At 43.8% G+C, this 15054-nt stretch overlaps 1 protein-coding gene across 2 annotated transcripts; it reads left to right on the top strand.

Annotated features, from left to right (window-relative positions):
* Positions 1 to 264: 264 nt before the first annotated feature.
* On the top strand, positions 265 to 8447 carry LOC116959231 (protein BTG1-like). 2 transcript variants are annotated; one of them, XR_004405741.2, is made up of 3 exons: positions 265 to 376; positions 2430 to 2479; positions 7466 to 7569. XR_004405741.2 is itself a non-coding variant. In XM_032983303.2 (2 exons), exons 1-2 carry the CDS (start codon positions 7243 to 7245, stop codon positions 7816 to 7818), a joined length of 471 nt encoding a protein of 156 aa, XP_032839194.2. In that variant the 5' UTR covers positions 6890 to 7242; the 3' UTR covers positions 7819 to 8447. The 2 variants fall into 2 exon arrangements, 1 of the variants encoding a protein (XP_032839194.2); XM_032983303.2 differs by lacking the exons at positions 265 to 376; positions 2430 to 2479 and adding an exon at positions 6890 to 7360 and having other exon boundaries at positions 7466 to 8447.
* Positions 8448 to 15054: the final 6607 nt, after the last annotated feature.

Raw genomic sequence — 15054 nt, 5'->3', positions numbered from 1 at the left:
CCCCCGCGCGCACCGCGCCGCTCACCAATCACCCGCGGGCCAATGGGACGACAGCCCCGCCGGGGGTCAAACCCCGCGCCGGCGCGCAGCGGCTGGCTGTAAGCGTCCCCGCCATTGGCCGAGGCGAGGCGCGCTGCAAGCGCCTCGCTGATTGGCCAGGTGGCGCGCGGGGTGGCTGAGGGTGGTGGGGAGGCTCCTCCCGCCAGCAGCGGAGGCGGGGGGAAAGAAAGACTGCTGACGTCAGGCTGCCCGCAAGTGATGTCACAGCACGACGTGGTGAGGGGCTGACTTGCTGACGTAACACCGGGCGCTGGGCTGCGGGGTGGTGGCGGTGGCACCTGCGCACATGCGGCCACCACAGAGTCCGCGGTGCCAGGTTAGTGACGTCGTGAGCGGCACCTGGTGATGTCATGGTATACAGACCCTGCAGGTCCGTGGCGGGGGGGCGGGGAGGCGTCCCGCGGTACGGCCGCGGCCCTCGGACCGGGCCGCTTCGGCTGCTTGTCCCGCGTCGGGGCGCGGGCAGTGCGCTCGCCCCTCTGGCCCACAGAGAAAACATCCGGATATTTAGATAAATAAGGATCCCGGCCGCTGTCCTAGCAGGCCGTTTGTATTCCTCATCCTTTCTTCCTGAGGACATCCTGTGGTAGCTGCAGAGGAGCATGAAACTCCAAATACGCAATGGTGGTTTTGCTTGTACCGCACGGGAATATGAGACACAAGACTGTAAGGAAAGGAAATTATTTTTACTCAATAAATTCATACAGCTTGCGAAGTCCAGAATGCACTTACTCTGATTTTCTGTTGCAGACTCAAAGGAGTGTTATACCTGCCAAATTTGTTGCCTTTTTTTTTTTTTTAATTGCAGTTCTAATCTTAAATCTATTAAACAGTCCGTTACAAAAAAAGGCACTTTGCCTTGTAATATTTGCCCTCATTAGTATTTCTGCAAAGGTGGTAGTCAGAGCAATTTTTCACTTGCTCTGCTAAATCATTGGCACCATGTTGTATGCTGCTTAATTGTTTAGTTGCTTTAGTAAAGAAAATGAGATCTGAAGTAGGTCGTTTTCATGTTTTTTGTTTTTGTTTTTGTTTTTTTCCAAGTGAAATGGGACCAGGAAGAGATAGTTGTACCAGGGAAGTCCAATATTTGCAAAACTTCTGTACTAAACCCCTGATATTAATTTACTGCATTACCTTGCTTTTGTTATATCTTTGTTTGGTTTAAAAGTGGTATAAAGTGGGTTGAAAAATATACTTTCCAGCTGATGTAAGGTCTGTATAACTTAGGTGGGTGTGAGGGCATCGCTACGTGATAAACTTTTTAAGTGTACAGTAGTCTGGCAGCATATTTTTAAACATCAGGTTAATAACAATTTTCAGTGCTGTAAATCAGTTTACTAATCACTTAGTGGCCTTCAAGTGAAAAAGGCTGCGCTGTTCATATGACATATTTCCAAATCCATTGGAGAATTTTGATTTCTCTTGCTCATATCTCTATTTCCCTCTGTGTGTAGCAAACTTAGAGTTATCACTAAGTTGTCATTTTCTTTATCTGTGCACTGCTCTCACACAAGCAGCCTGCGATCAGCCAGTAAGGCTAAAAGAAATCCCTGAGAGTCAGGGGTCTCAGCTCTACTATGTCATCCCAACTTCTCTGCTAAAGTGACAGCAGGTGATCCCTCTGAATTTAAACACGCAGGGCAGCTGCAGCTCATCAGTGTGGGTGGGTGCACATAAACGGGGAGGCTAGGGGGATGGCTCATACACACAGTGCTTGTGTTGCTTTAGTTCTGAGGTACTGGCTTAAGCTTCTGGTCTCTGAGAAGTTCTGTTTTGTTAATTAGTAGACTGAACTGGGGAAATTATGGAGGGGTTTGATGCTTAAATCATTTGTGTTCCGAAAAACTATTTTTCTTTCTGTTGTGGGAATGGTAATGTAATCCTTGCCTTCATAGCCTAGTGTTAAAGAAAAGGTAGTTCTTGCTTTCAAGAGTGGTTTTAATTTTTTCTGTTTAGAGGGAGATGCTTTTATTAGACGGAATAAAACCAAAATTGCTTGGTTTGTTTAAAATTTAATTTTGCAGGTTCCAATACTCTATTTCAGCTATCTCTGTTTGTAGAGGTGTGTACTGAGAGCTTAATTAAAGAAATCTAAAGGGAACTTGATTTAGACTTTACTTAGACTTAATGCTGCTTTTTTTTTTTTTTTTGATAAATGAATAGGCTTATGCTGTCGTTACTATTTTTTCGTTATTACTACTTCTACTTTTAAATAACAATATACAGTATAAGTGATCTAGTATCAGTTTTACATTCTCCTCTTCCTGTAACTGAAGCTGAGAAAAAATGGAATGATAGCATACTGGCACACACTTTCTTTTTAACAAGATAAACCAAGAAGCTGACTCTCTCTTCCTCTATTCCAGGTGTTCCTGCTAAAGAGAAATTACTTGCAGATGAATAGAATAAAAACAAAGTAAGTCTGAGTTGATGAGCTAAAAAATTCTTTGTGAAAGAAAGCTATAGGTATGGTAATTGTTGCAGGAATTATGTAGCTGCCACCTAGTCCATGTTAAGAATTACACAGATGCCACCTCAGCAGGGCTTGGCCCTAAATTCATGCTCAAAAAAGACAAGTTACCAATCTGCTGAGTAAATAAGTGACTTATTTAGCTGACATGCAGAGCGGCTTGAGCTTGGTGCTCCCAAAGTGGGACCCCTACTGCAGGTCATGCACCCCAATTATACCCTTACAAATATGTTTCCTGGAACATACCACCATCACCTGATCTCTGTGTCTAGTTACTTAATTCTGGTCAGTGGTCTCTTGATTTCTTACTGGATTTCTTGGTCACTGGGCTGGCTGCCTTCTGAAGTTACATCATTCCTTTGGAATTGTTTCTTTGGTCCTTTTTTCCTTTATTCTGCATCCATTTGCTGGTTTCAGCTAGTTTTGTATCTGTAACTAGTTTTATCAGGAAGTTTACTCTTGGTCAGCTTTTGTGGCCGAAGGCTTCAGACACTTTAATTTCTAGTGCTAGGTAAGGCTATTAATCCTATTAATTCTCAACAGTAGTGGTAACTTACTTGCTTCTGCTGTCTGTATGATGAGGCTTCTCAACTCTCAAAGCCATAGAAATCTTCCAGCAAGTGGGGGACACACACACAATAAACAAACCTAGAACCGTGTGGTTTTTTTCCTCTGTATATGAGTGCTTAATATTTGTTTCTAATAAAAAATAATGTATTTCAATGGCTACTGCTAAATTGTGCTGGTACAGTGTCTCCAAATTGTTGTTTAATTACTGTTGTCAGTGCTGTGTTATTGGAACCTCTAAAACACTATTTAGAGAATACTATTGGTACTCTCTAAAACAGCGTATTTATATAAATGATTAGCTTAATTGGCAAATAACTAGTTCCTCGATGAACTCTTCCCAGGCTTTTTTAAATGCTACTGCCTGTGCCACCATTTTCTGGCAGGGAGATGAAAGTCAAATAGTTACATGTTTATTGATTTATTTTTGTCTTTCTGTGACTTGCTTACCTTGAGCCTTAAATGTGAAGCTCACCGAGGAGAATACAGGAAATCAAAGTGTAACTTTAACAGTACCTGACAACTGTGGCATCTCTTTTTATAGCCAGACCTTCTTATTTCAACTGAGTGTTCTGCTTAGGACTAGTAGTAAGCATTAATCTGTGCTAGCAGTGTTACAACATCAACTTTTTAGTCTTGTAGTATTTTTAACTACCTTCCATTTGCTTGCTTAGAGAGCTTTTTCTGCTCTGATCTTAAGTTTCTCACAAGCGAGTTAAAACCAGATCCCTTTATCTATCCTGGCTTTAGCAGAACTTTGTCTGACTGACAGTAAAATCAGACAGTATATAACTGGGAATTTGTATCATGCAGCTTGACAGGGGGAAGCATAGTCAAGCATTAAATTTAATAACTGATGGCTGGATTTGTACAGTTCTTAGTGCTGTTAACAGTAAAGTTATGTTTATTTTGAGTGCTAGTAAGAATTTCATAACTTCAATGCAAGCATTGTTTCTTTGTCCATTATTTTAATCAGTCTGGAAATGAGTAGCTGGCTTACTGCATTTGTGATAGTGCAACCGAGGAGTTGGAAGCTTTGAAGTGACACAGTGTAGACATGGTCGGGGAGCCTGTATCTCACAAATGAGAGGGAAGGGGGGTGTGAATAAGGTGGGGGAAGTATGTGACAATGTGCAGAATAAACCTAGAGTTAGTCTTAAAGCAATGGTAAAATTTTGTTGTGCAGTAATAGATCAAGTGTCTAGACTAAGTAACACATAATGCAGGCTTACTTTCTTTTTTTGTTGCTGTGCCATAACTAGCGAGTGATGATTGTGCCTGCTCAAATGTAGGGTGACACAGTCCATGTGTACCTGGATAGATTTACTAGTAAAGTCTCCAAAGCTGGAGAGTTGGGGTTTCTGTTCTGATTCTCAAAACACTGACTAAAACAAGAGTGAAATAACTGGATGACTGATATGCCCAGGTATTAGCAGAGACTTTTTTAGCTTAATTTCTAAAGTCTGAGGTACTGAAATGCAAACTGGACTTCAGTGAAAAATTGTTCTAACAAAATAGTATCTTGATCCAGACCTGAGATGTGATTAGAAGAGGATCTAGTTTAGTTCTAACAGCTGTGAGAGGAAAAGGAAGCACAGAAAGCTACTGTCTTTTCTAGAAGAGAAGGTGAAATAAGATTTTTTTATTTTTTTCCCCTGTTTGATAAAAATCTGTTTGGTTAGACAACAAAATGGCATACACAATTATACTCTAGCTAAGTTGTGAAGCGGGACTGTCAAACTAGGTAATAGCTCCTGAGTTTTGGACAAATGGCTGTAGTTCTCTTATTTGAGGGTCTTGGCCCTTCTGTCTTGGTCCTCTTGCTTCCTATTAGAGGAAAGGGAGGGCAAGAAAAGTTAATCGTCTTAATAGAGTAACATCAAGTAAGGAGGTACTACATGAGTTCTAATGTTGTCATAGTATTACAAGTAATTTTGTCCCTATTGGATAGGAACTTGTTTTCTTAAAGTAAATTTTCCACAAACAGAATGAATCTGAATAAGTTTTAACTGTAAATTGAATAACACTTTTATTTGACTGTTGCAACACACCAGGTGGCAGAATCTAGCAAAAATAAACTGTTGGGAGTAAACTGTAATTCACTACTAATTTTATGAACAAACTACATGTCTTGCTACTGCAGGACTGGGTATTTCCCTGCTAACCCTTCCTGTGTGTGATGAGGTTTGGCCCAGAGAAGTATAAAGGAGCAGTTAACTTTTATTTTTATATATATATATATATAACAAAGGAAAATATGAAGTCTTAGAACCTAACCAACTGTGTAAAGAAATCAATGTAAGTTGTTTGTTTTATTTTGGTTTTTTTTTGTTTTTTTTTTTTTTTTTTCAAAGTGGGTTTAAGACACAAAACCAGTGAAGGGAGAGGATGTATTTAAATAAGACAAGGAGGTAAAAAATGTTTGGGCCATTGCATGAACTTTTGAAAGATTGCTTTTTGAGAAGTGTATTCAGTTATGACTGCAGGCAGCTTTGGTGATAAAGTCCTGACCTTGGTCAGTGTTCTTGGGGAAAAAAAAATGATTGGAAGAATTGCTTGTGAACAGAACTTCAAGGCTGGGGAAAAATAGTTTGTGTTTAGTCTTTGAACTAGAGAGGAAACTTTTTGTAAACTTGGGGAATCTTGGCTATACCTAACACAGCCACTTCTTAAATGCTTTAAAATAACTGAAGAACATTGTCACTGCACTGAAGGTGAGAAGGTCACAGCTGGGTCAGCATACACATCCCTGAAACTTACACTCAGCTGACACTTGGCAGTTGTGTGGAGGAAGTGAGTCTGTCTGGTTAGGGACAGAATTACTGGTTTGGAGCTCCTGGGCAAACTGACTTGCCAGGACAAGTGTCGTCAAGACAACTCTTTTATTGTAAAGAGATGAACTGTAGTTATTCCTCAAACTCGGAGGCTCAGCAGTGATGATGCTAATGAGTCATCAGCAAAGTTCCTTGGCTCAGACAAGCCACGTCCTTTATTCATCAGAATAATACAAAGTTTGTGCCAACACAGACTGTTCAACCACATGTTTCCAGACCTCGGACCTTTATGCTCCACAAAAATGCTGCTCAGAGTGCAGCTGTTTGCATTCCTCTTGGTGAGGTTTGCAGTGCGACCGGTGGGGCCAGCGAAGCTTGGTACTCGGTGCAATGTGCATACAGCTCTTTCTGTGCTCAAATAAGCATTGGACTTGTATTTCTAACAACAAAAAGTCTTTCCAGGCTGGTATCTCACTTAAAAGATGCAGCTCAGTAATCTAAATACAGGTCAAAGATGTATCCTTCCACTGTAATACATTTGACAACAAATTTCACTGTGTAGTTCATGCACTAAGCAGAACTCCGTTTAACTTCTGCATCTGTTTTCCAAGTGTGCCAAATTCTCAACCACTTGCAGGTAGGCAAGCTTTCGAAAGAACAGTGATGCTTTCTGGACCACCTCTTCTAAAAGTAACCTGCATTTTCTTGCATAACTCTTACTGAAAACTGATTGTGTTCTTAGCTAAGGGGATATTGTTAAAATTTCTTTGCTGTTTTGCCATGTAAGTGTCTCGGTCTTGGCGTTGGATGTCTAAAAGAGATGGCGAGAGATTTTTTTAGATTTTGCTCGTACTGGTTTGAGAAATGAGCGTGGGAAGGGCACGCAGCGGGGTGGGTGTCACGTCTGCTGCCCGCCGCTGCTGGGGGAGCGGCTGTCAGGGCGGCCGGGAGCGGGGCGAAGGGCGGAGCGGGCGTTCGGAGCCCCGGGGGGTGCCGTGGTGCGGGGCACCGGCGGCTGAGCGAAGCCCGGGCGCCGCTCTCGCCGGTGCTGCCCGGGGGGTGTGACCTGCCTCGCCCCGCCCCTCGGCGGGCAGGCCCCGCCCCTCCGCCAACAAAACAAACAGCCCGGCCCGTGCGGCGGCCCAATGGTGGCGCGCAGCCGCCGAAGCCGTCCCGCCCCCTCGCCCGCTCGCCGCCAATGGGGCTTTCTACCCGCCCGCCGGGGCGGGGCGCCGCCGTGTGACGTGGCAGTTGCGCGGCGCCGTCATTGGGTGGAGGCGCGGGGGGCGGGGCCGGGGCGGGCGCGTCGGCGCTGGCAGCGGGGCCGGGGCGGCGGCGGCGGGCAGGTGCGGGTTGGCCGGGGCGGCCATGAGGACCGAGATTTCCACGGCGGCGGCGTTTGTCACCCGCCTCCTGCGGGCCGCCGGCGGTATCGGCGAGGAGCAGCTGCGGTGCTTCCGGGAGTGCCTGCAGGAGGCGCTGCGCGGTGAGCGGGGGCGGCGGGGGCGCGGGGGGGGAGGGACGGCGGCGGAGCGCAGCCTCCGTGGGGCTCTGGGGCCGCGGTAAAGCTGCTCTTTGTTCCCTCCCGCAGAGCACTACAAGCACCACTGGTTCCCCCTGGTGCCCTCCAAGGGCTCCGGGTACCGGTGCATTAGGATCAACCATAAGATGGACCCCTTGATAGGAAAAGCGGCGGGGATGATTGGGCTGAGCCACGAGAGACTCTTCCAGCTCTTACCCACCGAATTAACTCTTTGGGTCGACCCTTTCGAAGTGTCCTATCGGATAGGCGAAGATGGGTCTATCTGTGTTCTTTACGAAAGTCCCCAGCCTGGTGGGAAGGCAACCAAACCGCTGGAGAGCAGGAACAGCTGTAAGGAGGAGTGGAGAATTGGCAGATCCAGCCCTTCCAAGAGTTACAACATAATGACAGTTTCTAGTTAAAAATTACAATTCCTTGTACGATGATGTATGTATCCCAATCTCATGGTAAATTTAGATGTAACTGAGTTTTTCGTTGGTTTTTTTTTTTTTTTTTTTTTTACCCTATAGTCACTGAAGTTGTAGTAGTACTGCCAAGTTCTTTGTGGCCAAGGGCTAATGTATAAAGCAGTTCTTTACACTGCATGTTACTTTCTGGATTGTGTACTGAAAATGCACTGTATAGTTGGTTGATTGTTTTACACATTTATATTTTCAAATAAGTTTTGGCTATTTGTAATAAAAAGCAATATTGTAGCATTCTTTATGATGGATTTTAGTCAAGATTAACACTTGCTAAAACATTCCTCAATTTGCAGAGCAATAACACGAAGAGGGGTGGGAAACAGATCTAACAAGCTGCACATAAATCTTTCCAGTGATTTGTCTGCACAGACTTCTCTCAGGGTCATTTAAGTTTGGCTGCGAGGCACAAATCACAAAAATAACTCATTTTTCCTTTTCAGAGTATGCATTTAGTTGAGGGCTAGATTCCATCATGCCTGAAACCTTTTGACAAAAAGAGTTGGGGAATTAGTTTGTCTTGTTATTTCTAGTTATCGGAGTAGAACAATAAAGACTTGCTCAAACTACTTTTGACTTGTTGGTTCGTTGTTGGTTTTCTTCTTCCTCCCCACCCTGGCTTTTTACATTGCTCTCAAACCTTACTCTAGCTATTTCTAATAATCACAGATAGCTTCACAGTTAGGAAGGTGTACCTCTGAACATTCACCTTCATTTCAGATCACCACAAAACGCCTTGTTTCAGTAAAGCTTGCTGGCTGTTTGGGTAGAGCTGAATAGTCTGTGTAGAGCTGCATGGGTGTTTTTTCAGTATGTGCTGTATCAAACTGAATGGGGGCAAAAGTACTCTGCTAAGAAAAAATTAAAAAAAAAAATCAAACTTGCACTATGTCAACAGCATGGTAAAACAGAGAGGGAAGGAAGGGGCAAGTCTGGGCAAACTGCAAAGGGTAGAACTCCAGCTCACATAAAGAGATTTTTTTTCTTTGTGTCAGGAAAAGCTGTGGCTTGCTTCTTGCTGTTTGACTTACTGTGTTAGAGGCAGGCATGTCTTGTAGTATTTGTTTAATCTGAATAAAATGCATAGTGCAGTTTTCTTAGTAATTAAAACTTTGTAAAAGTTGATTGTGTGTTTTAAGTCTATCACTTCAGTAAGTAAGTTTCTGTGTTACTTTAACAAATGGGTTGTAAAGGTCTTGTGGTAAATTGCCTTTTTATTATACAAGATTAAAAATCAGTTCTTGCAACATTGTTTTATTCTCTTGGGGAGATAGTAACATTTTTTTTCTCTGATAGGATTACCCACTCTGAATACTTATTTCCTCAGGACCACTAAGGGACATACTTGACACATTTGTCAGTAACTGAATAGAATAACGCTGAATCTGCTAAGGGTGAGATGCCCTCTTTGATTAAATTTCATTTGAAAGATAGTTGGCTTTGCTGCACATTATATTACCAGCCTATCTGAAAAGATGTAGTATGAAGGTTTTGGCTTTACAGAGGATTTTACATAGTAGTAAAAACTTAAAGTGGAGTTAAAGGTGTCTTGTGACACAGGGTATGATTTCCAGCTACTGGGTGTGGTTTGACATGAAGTAGGGTACATACAGCAGGTTTTTCAGATATTCTGTTCTTGCCTGGTGTGTCTTGGAGTAAGAGTAGAGAGGAGCCTGGATTAATCCCAGACATGCTGAATTCTATTGCTTCTTATTTATTAATCCTACCATATTCAATGGGCTATTTCGTATATTATGTCTCAAGTATTCTATGCTCTCTGCAAGTTTGATATTTATCATTGAATGGGACATTTTTGCGAGTGTAATTCAAGTTCAATTTCATATACTTCCGCTTCAGGCATAGAATTGAAATTACTCTGCAGACAAGCAGGTAGAGGAGACTGGGGAGCTTCAAGAAAATGCACTGAAGCAAATAAAATACTTGAGCTACAGGGAAATACACTGTTACATCTGTGACATCTAGAACTACATTCCATTGCCTAAAAAAATATTGAAGACTTACTAACAGCACAAAGGCTGTTCTGAAGGAACAGAGCTCTTGGTAGTAAGCCAGGAAGACTGTTGTTTGGAGGAGGTAAATAAAATTAATTTTGTGTTTTCCCTAAAAGGTGGTAAATTCTGCATTCTGCCATTGCAAAAAGAAAAGCTAAAACCTTAACATTTAAGATTATGTACTTGTCACACAAGACTGACAACATCTGATCAGTCATGGTGTAGATTCTATAGGAAGAATTATTGCATGCTAGCCTCCTTGAAGCAGTAAAAATATTTGGAGGAAGGCTATATTTATTTGTTCTCATGTCTGTTTGTATGCGGGTGGGTTAACTGTTGGATAAGTAAAGCTGAAGGAAGAAATGTTTATAGAGGAAAAAAATATACATTTGCCTTGCTCCAAAGACAATTAGATAGTATTTGTCTTTCTGAGTTGTAAAATCCAAATGAGACAGGAGGTCCTGTTTGTTATATAGCCCCTGACCACTTATGTACTGCAATTCCTATATATCATACCCCTGACTCATTATATGCACTTAAGAATACAGAGGTGTATAGTTTTGATTTGAAGACTTCAAGAGATAAGGATATTGTCTATATTCGTTTCAGGTTCTATTACCTTTGGTGCTAGGTGAGTTCAAGTATGAAATTTAGTATGTTTTTGAAGTTTAATTTCTAAACTTTGGTGTCTTTATTCCTTTATCCTCAAGGTGAAAGAGCCTTTCAATATGGCCTCTTGTATGCACTTTATATTCCAATCAAATTAATTCTTGTTTTTTATTTAAAGGATTAGAAAGATTAAGCTTTTTAAATTTGAGCATAAATAATTTTCTTTTAACTGGGATTTACATACATGCTTTATGCAAACACTCATTCCATTTTTTAATATGTGCATCAGAATGTGTTCTCAAGAAATGAGTGCAGTGAACCAACTGCTCTGGATCACACTATTCCCACCATTATTTGCCATGCCACCAGCACTGACAGTACTGTGATTTTCACTCCACTGAGAACAATGCAAAATTACTTCAGATCTAGTACTGACAAAATTGCTAAATGTGAGGTCTTTCGCTTAACTAGTTTTTAATTCATGTAATGCGTTCTTCACTGTGTCGTTTTTGTCTAGAATGCCACGTGTTTTAGGTGAAGTGCCTTATAAAAGCCTAAATAGTGTAATTGCAATTACTCACACAAAGGACAAACCCCAAGTTTGTTTAACAGGATAGCTTTTCTATAAAACTGTATTGACTGGCATTAAGAATATTGTTCTCCTTTTAATTATACTTCTTTTGAAGTGAATTAATACTTCATTAATTAACCTCCCTTTTACATTTAAGCCATGATTAAAAGTGTTCTAACTCCTGCAATTATTAGTTTTTACTTTTTTATATTGGGATACCTACTCTGGGGAAATTTTCTAGTCATTACCACATACATCAGAAATAGACATCAAGCTCCTGCTGGTATCCCAAAGCAGTTGTCTTGGGCGCTTTTCTAGACCTTGTGGTTATGCTTTTCCTTTTGAAATCTTAAAAATTATTATCTTGATATTATCTGTTTTAGCCATGAGTATGTTGGAAGTATGTCATTATCCTCATGTAGCACAAAGTTATCCACATTATCAAATACAGATAGGCAATAGTTATTGAACACTTGCAGATTTTTGCCTCACGTTAGCAATTTTACTGTCTTAATCTTTTCAGTACCAGAATTCATTTATGTGTTGATCTATCTTAAGAGGTCATTGCCTTTGCATAGGTGTTTTTCTTAGCTATTTTAACCAAGGATTTTCCTTTCACATTTTTAGGTTCCTCCAGATTTTTTTACTTCACAGTAATCCATGTGCGTTGGCTTTTTTCTGGTTTCTCTCTTTCTTCTCTCTTTCTTCTTTCTTTTCTCTTTCTTTTCTCTTTCTTCTTTCTTCTCTCTCTCTTCTCTCTTTTTCTCTTTTCTCTTTTTTTCTCTTTTTTTCTTTCTTTTTTTCTTTTTCTCTTTTTCTCTTTTTCTCTCTCTTTCTCTCTCTTTCTCTCTCTTTTTCCTTCCTTCCTTCCTTCCTTCCTTCCTTCCTTCCTTCCTTCCTTCCTTCCTTCCTTCCTTCCTTCCTTCCTTCCTTCCTTCCTTCCTTCCTTCCTTCCTTCCTTCCTTCCTTCCTTCCTTCCTTCCTTCCTTCCTTCCTTCCTTCCTTCCTTCCTTCCTTCCTTCCTTCCTTCCTTCCTTCCTTCCTTCCTTCCTTCCTTCCTTCCTTCCTTCCTTCCTTCCTTCCTTCCTTCCTGCCTTCCTTCCTGCCTTCCTTCCTGCCTTCCTTCCTGCCTTCCTTCCTGCCTTCCTGCCTTCCTGCCTTCCTGCCTTCCTGCCTTCCTGCCTTCCTGCCTGCCTGCCTGCCTGCCTGCCTGCCTGCCTGCCTGCCTGCCTGCCTGCCTGCCTGCCTGCCTGCCTGCCTGCCTGCCTGCCTGCCGTCCTTCCTTCCTGTAATACATTCAGGGCCTGAATTTATTTCAGTAATAACAAGAGGTATTTTGCTTTCCATTATAAGGCTACATAAAATTTTCATTGAGAAGTAAACTGCTGATTTTAGCTTGTAATTTGGGTAACTTCTTAGGGGGGTAATACATTTTAATTGAAATGGAATAGCATGAAAGAATCTTTCATCTGCTTGGGAGAGTCACTTTGCACTGTGAGATTAAGCTGCCCGTTGTTTGCAATCAGTGGGAATAATAGATCTCTAAAAAGTGTCAGGAAGCAATGAGAATGCAAATTAAATTGTGATTTGTGACAGACTTGGTTTTATCAGTGTTTTAAACAATTGGCCCCCAGGTTATTGATGGCAGTAGGTGTATAGCCTCATTAGCAGAAGAAGCTATATACTATCAGTTATTCTCCCCAGTTGTTCTTAAAAATCCAAAGAAAGAAAAAATTGTAAAAGAAGGTAAACATCTGTTCAGTTAAGTTAAACAAAAAATCAGTCTAGAGTCACTGAAAGACAAAGCTGCAAATACCTCACAAAATAGTTCTATAATATTTCAAGCAAAAGTATTGTGCTAATAAAATACCTCAGTTCTTAAAAGAATAAGTTTGTAATCTTAGAAATATGACAAGTATGGGTCGTGGCTTGAGCTCAGAAAGCACAACAGAGCAACTGATTTCACTCACCCCCTCCCCTCCAGCCTAATGAGAAGATGAAAATAAGCCAGGCTTGGGATTCGAGATAGGACAGGCAGGGGTAAATCACCCATTATGGTCACAGGCCAAAGGCAAGACTCATTAAGGGAAGAAAAATAGAACATAGATTTATTACAGACACTAGCAACAACCACACTAAACCGAGTAGGAGAGTGAGAAGCATCACCATATGTAGAAATACACCTTCGCCCCACCCACTCACCCCTCCCTTCTTCCCGGGCTCAGCTCCGCTCCGGATATCTGTACGTCTTCCCCGCAGCGGCACAGGGGCAGGGAATGGGGTGTTCAGTCAGTGCTGCCACTTCTTCTGTCTTCGGGGGTGGGGGTTGAACTTCTGGAACTTCTTCCCCCTGCTCAAGCGTGGTCCCCCTCTCACAGGAGACAGTCCTCCAGAAAGTTTCTCTGACGTGAGTCCCTCCCACGGGCTGCAGCCCTTCCTGAGTTGCTCCGGCGTGGGACACCCCCGCGTGCTGCAGTCCTCCCAGCGGCAACCTACAACAGCGAGGGCTGCTTCTTCCCACAGGGTCCTGGCTAACTCTGGGTGCAGCCACCTTAATAGGGAATGTGAGGCCCCTCCCAGGCCATAATTCGGAGTCTGCTCCACCGTAGACCTCCATGGGTGGCGGGGAGGGGCCGTCTGTCCTGGATTGAGTGAGTGGTGGTGGTTTTTGGTGGCAGGGGAGGGGGCTATCGGGGCGGCCCCCTGTGAGAAGCTCCTCTAAGCTCCCCCAGCTCCAAGCCAGCTCCACTTCTGTTTGGGAAATTGAGCCAATCAGCTGCGCCTCTGCGATAACGTATTTAAGAAGGGATGTGGTGACGTGCAGTCGGACTTGTGAGGAGGAGTTGCTGCAGCTGCATGAACACCAAGGTCAGTGGAGGAATGGAGGAAGAAAGGAGGGGGGAGTTGTGCCGGAGCAGAGACCCCCCTGTATCCTGTGGTGAAACGGCAGGGCGGCCCCCCTCTGCCACCCATGAAGACCTACGGTGGAGCAGACATTGATTTATGGCCTGTGGCTTCTGCTCGTATGATCAAGGTGACGGTGCCCAAAGAAGGCCGGGGTCTCCTGGGAAAAGGTAGCCCTGCTGATGTAGTTAAGTGCTGGGAGGATTGCAGCATGTGGGGGTGTCCCACGCCGGAGCAGCTCGGGAAGGGCTGCAGCCGTGGGAGGGAATCCAGTCGGAGAAGGTTAGTGACCCATGACGGAGCAGTGTGGGGAACGCTGCGGCCCATGGGAGGAGCTCATGTTGGAGAAAGTTTGTGGAGGACTGTCTCCTGTGAGAGGGGGACCACGATGGAGAAGGAGGAACAAGTTCCGGACAGTCCCCTCACCGAAGAGAAGAGAAGTGGCAGCGCTGACTGCACCCCCCATTCCCTGCCCCTGCGCCACTGGGGGAGGAGGTAGAGATATCGGGAGCAGAGCTGAGCCCGGGAAGAAGGGAGGGGTGGGTGGAAGGTGTTCTCAAGATGTGGCGATGCCTCTCACTGTCCTACTCTGTTATGTGTTGTGAGTGTCTGTAATAAATGTATGTTCTTTTTTTTCTTCCCCTAACGAGTCTGCCTTTTGCTCGTGATCATAAAAGGGGGGATTTTTCCCCCACCCCAGTCCTATCTCGAACCCCAAGCCTGGCTCTCTGTCCCTTCTCATTGCCGGAGGGGAAGGGAGAGAGAGCTGCTGCATTGCGGTTGGCTGCGGACCAGGCCTAAACCACGACACCGTCTCGCCACAGGATACAGTGGGGCAGACTCTGCTCTGGCACACCTCCCCCCTCCTTTCTTCCTCCGTTCCCGCACTGGCCTTGGTGTTCATGCAGCTGCGGCAAGTCCTCCTCACAAGTCCCACTCCTCCTCACCAGGTCCCTTCTTAAATGCGTTATCGCAGAGGTGGAGCTGCTTGGCTCGGCCCTGCTGCAGAGGTAGGGCCTGCTTGGAGCCGGGGGAGCTTGGAGAAGCTTCTCAGAGAGGGCCAGCGCTGTCGCCCCCTCC

Source organism: Tyto alba, unplaced genomic scaffold, assembly GCF_018691265.1.
Source record: "Tyto alba isolate M040663 unplaced genomic scaffold, T.alba_DEE_v4.0 Super-Scaffold_3, whole genome shotgun sequence".
Classification (NCBI taxonomy): domain Eukaryota; kingdom Metazoa; phylum Chordata; class Aves; order Strigiformes; family Tytonidae; genus Tyto; species Tyto alba.
Note: the sequence above shows the minus strand (reverse complement) of the source record. Positions and strands in the feature narration are given on the sequence as shown.

Coding starts and splice junctions, on each gene's coding strand:
- LOC116959231 (XM_032983303.2), top strand. CDS start 7,243: ATGAGGACCGAGATTTCCACGGCGGCGGCGTTTGTCACCCGCCTCCTG. Junction 7,361..7,465: donor CCTGCAGGAGGCGCTGCGCG/GTGAGCGGGGGC, acceptor TCCCTCCCGCAG/AGCACTACAAGCACCACTGG.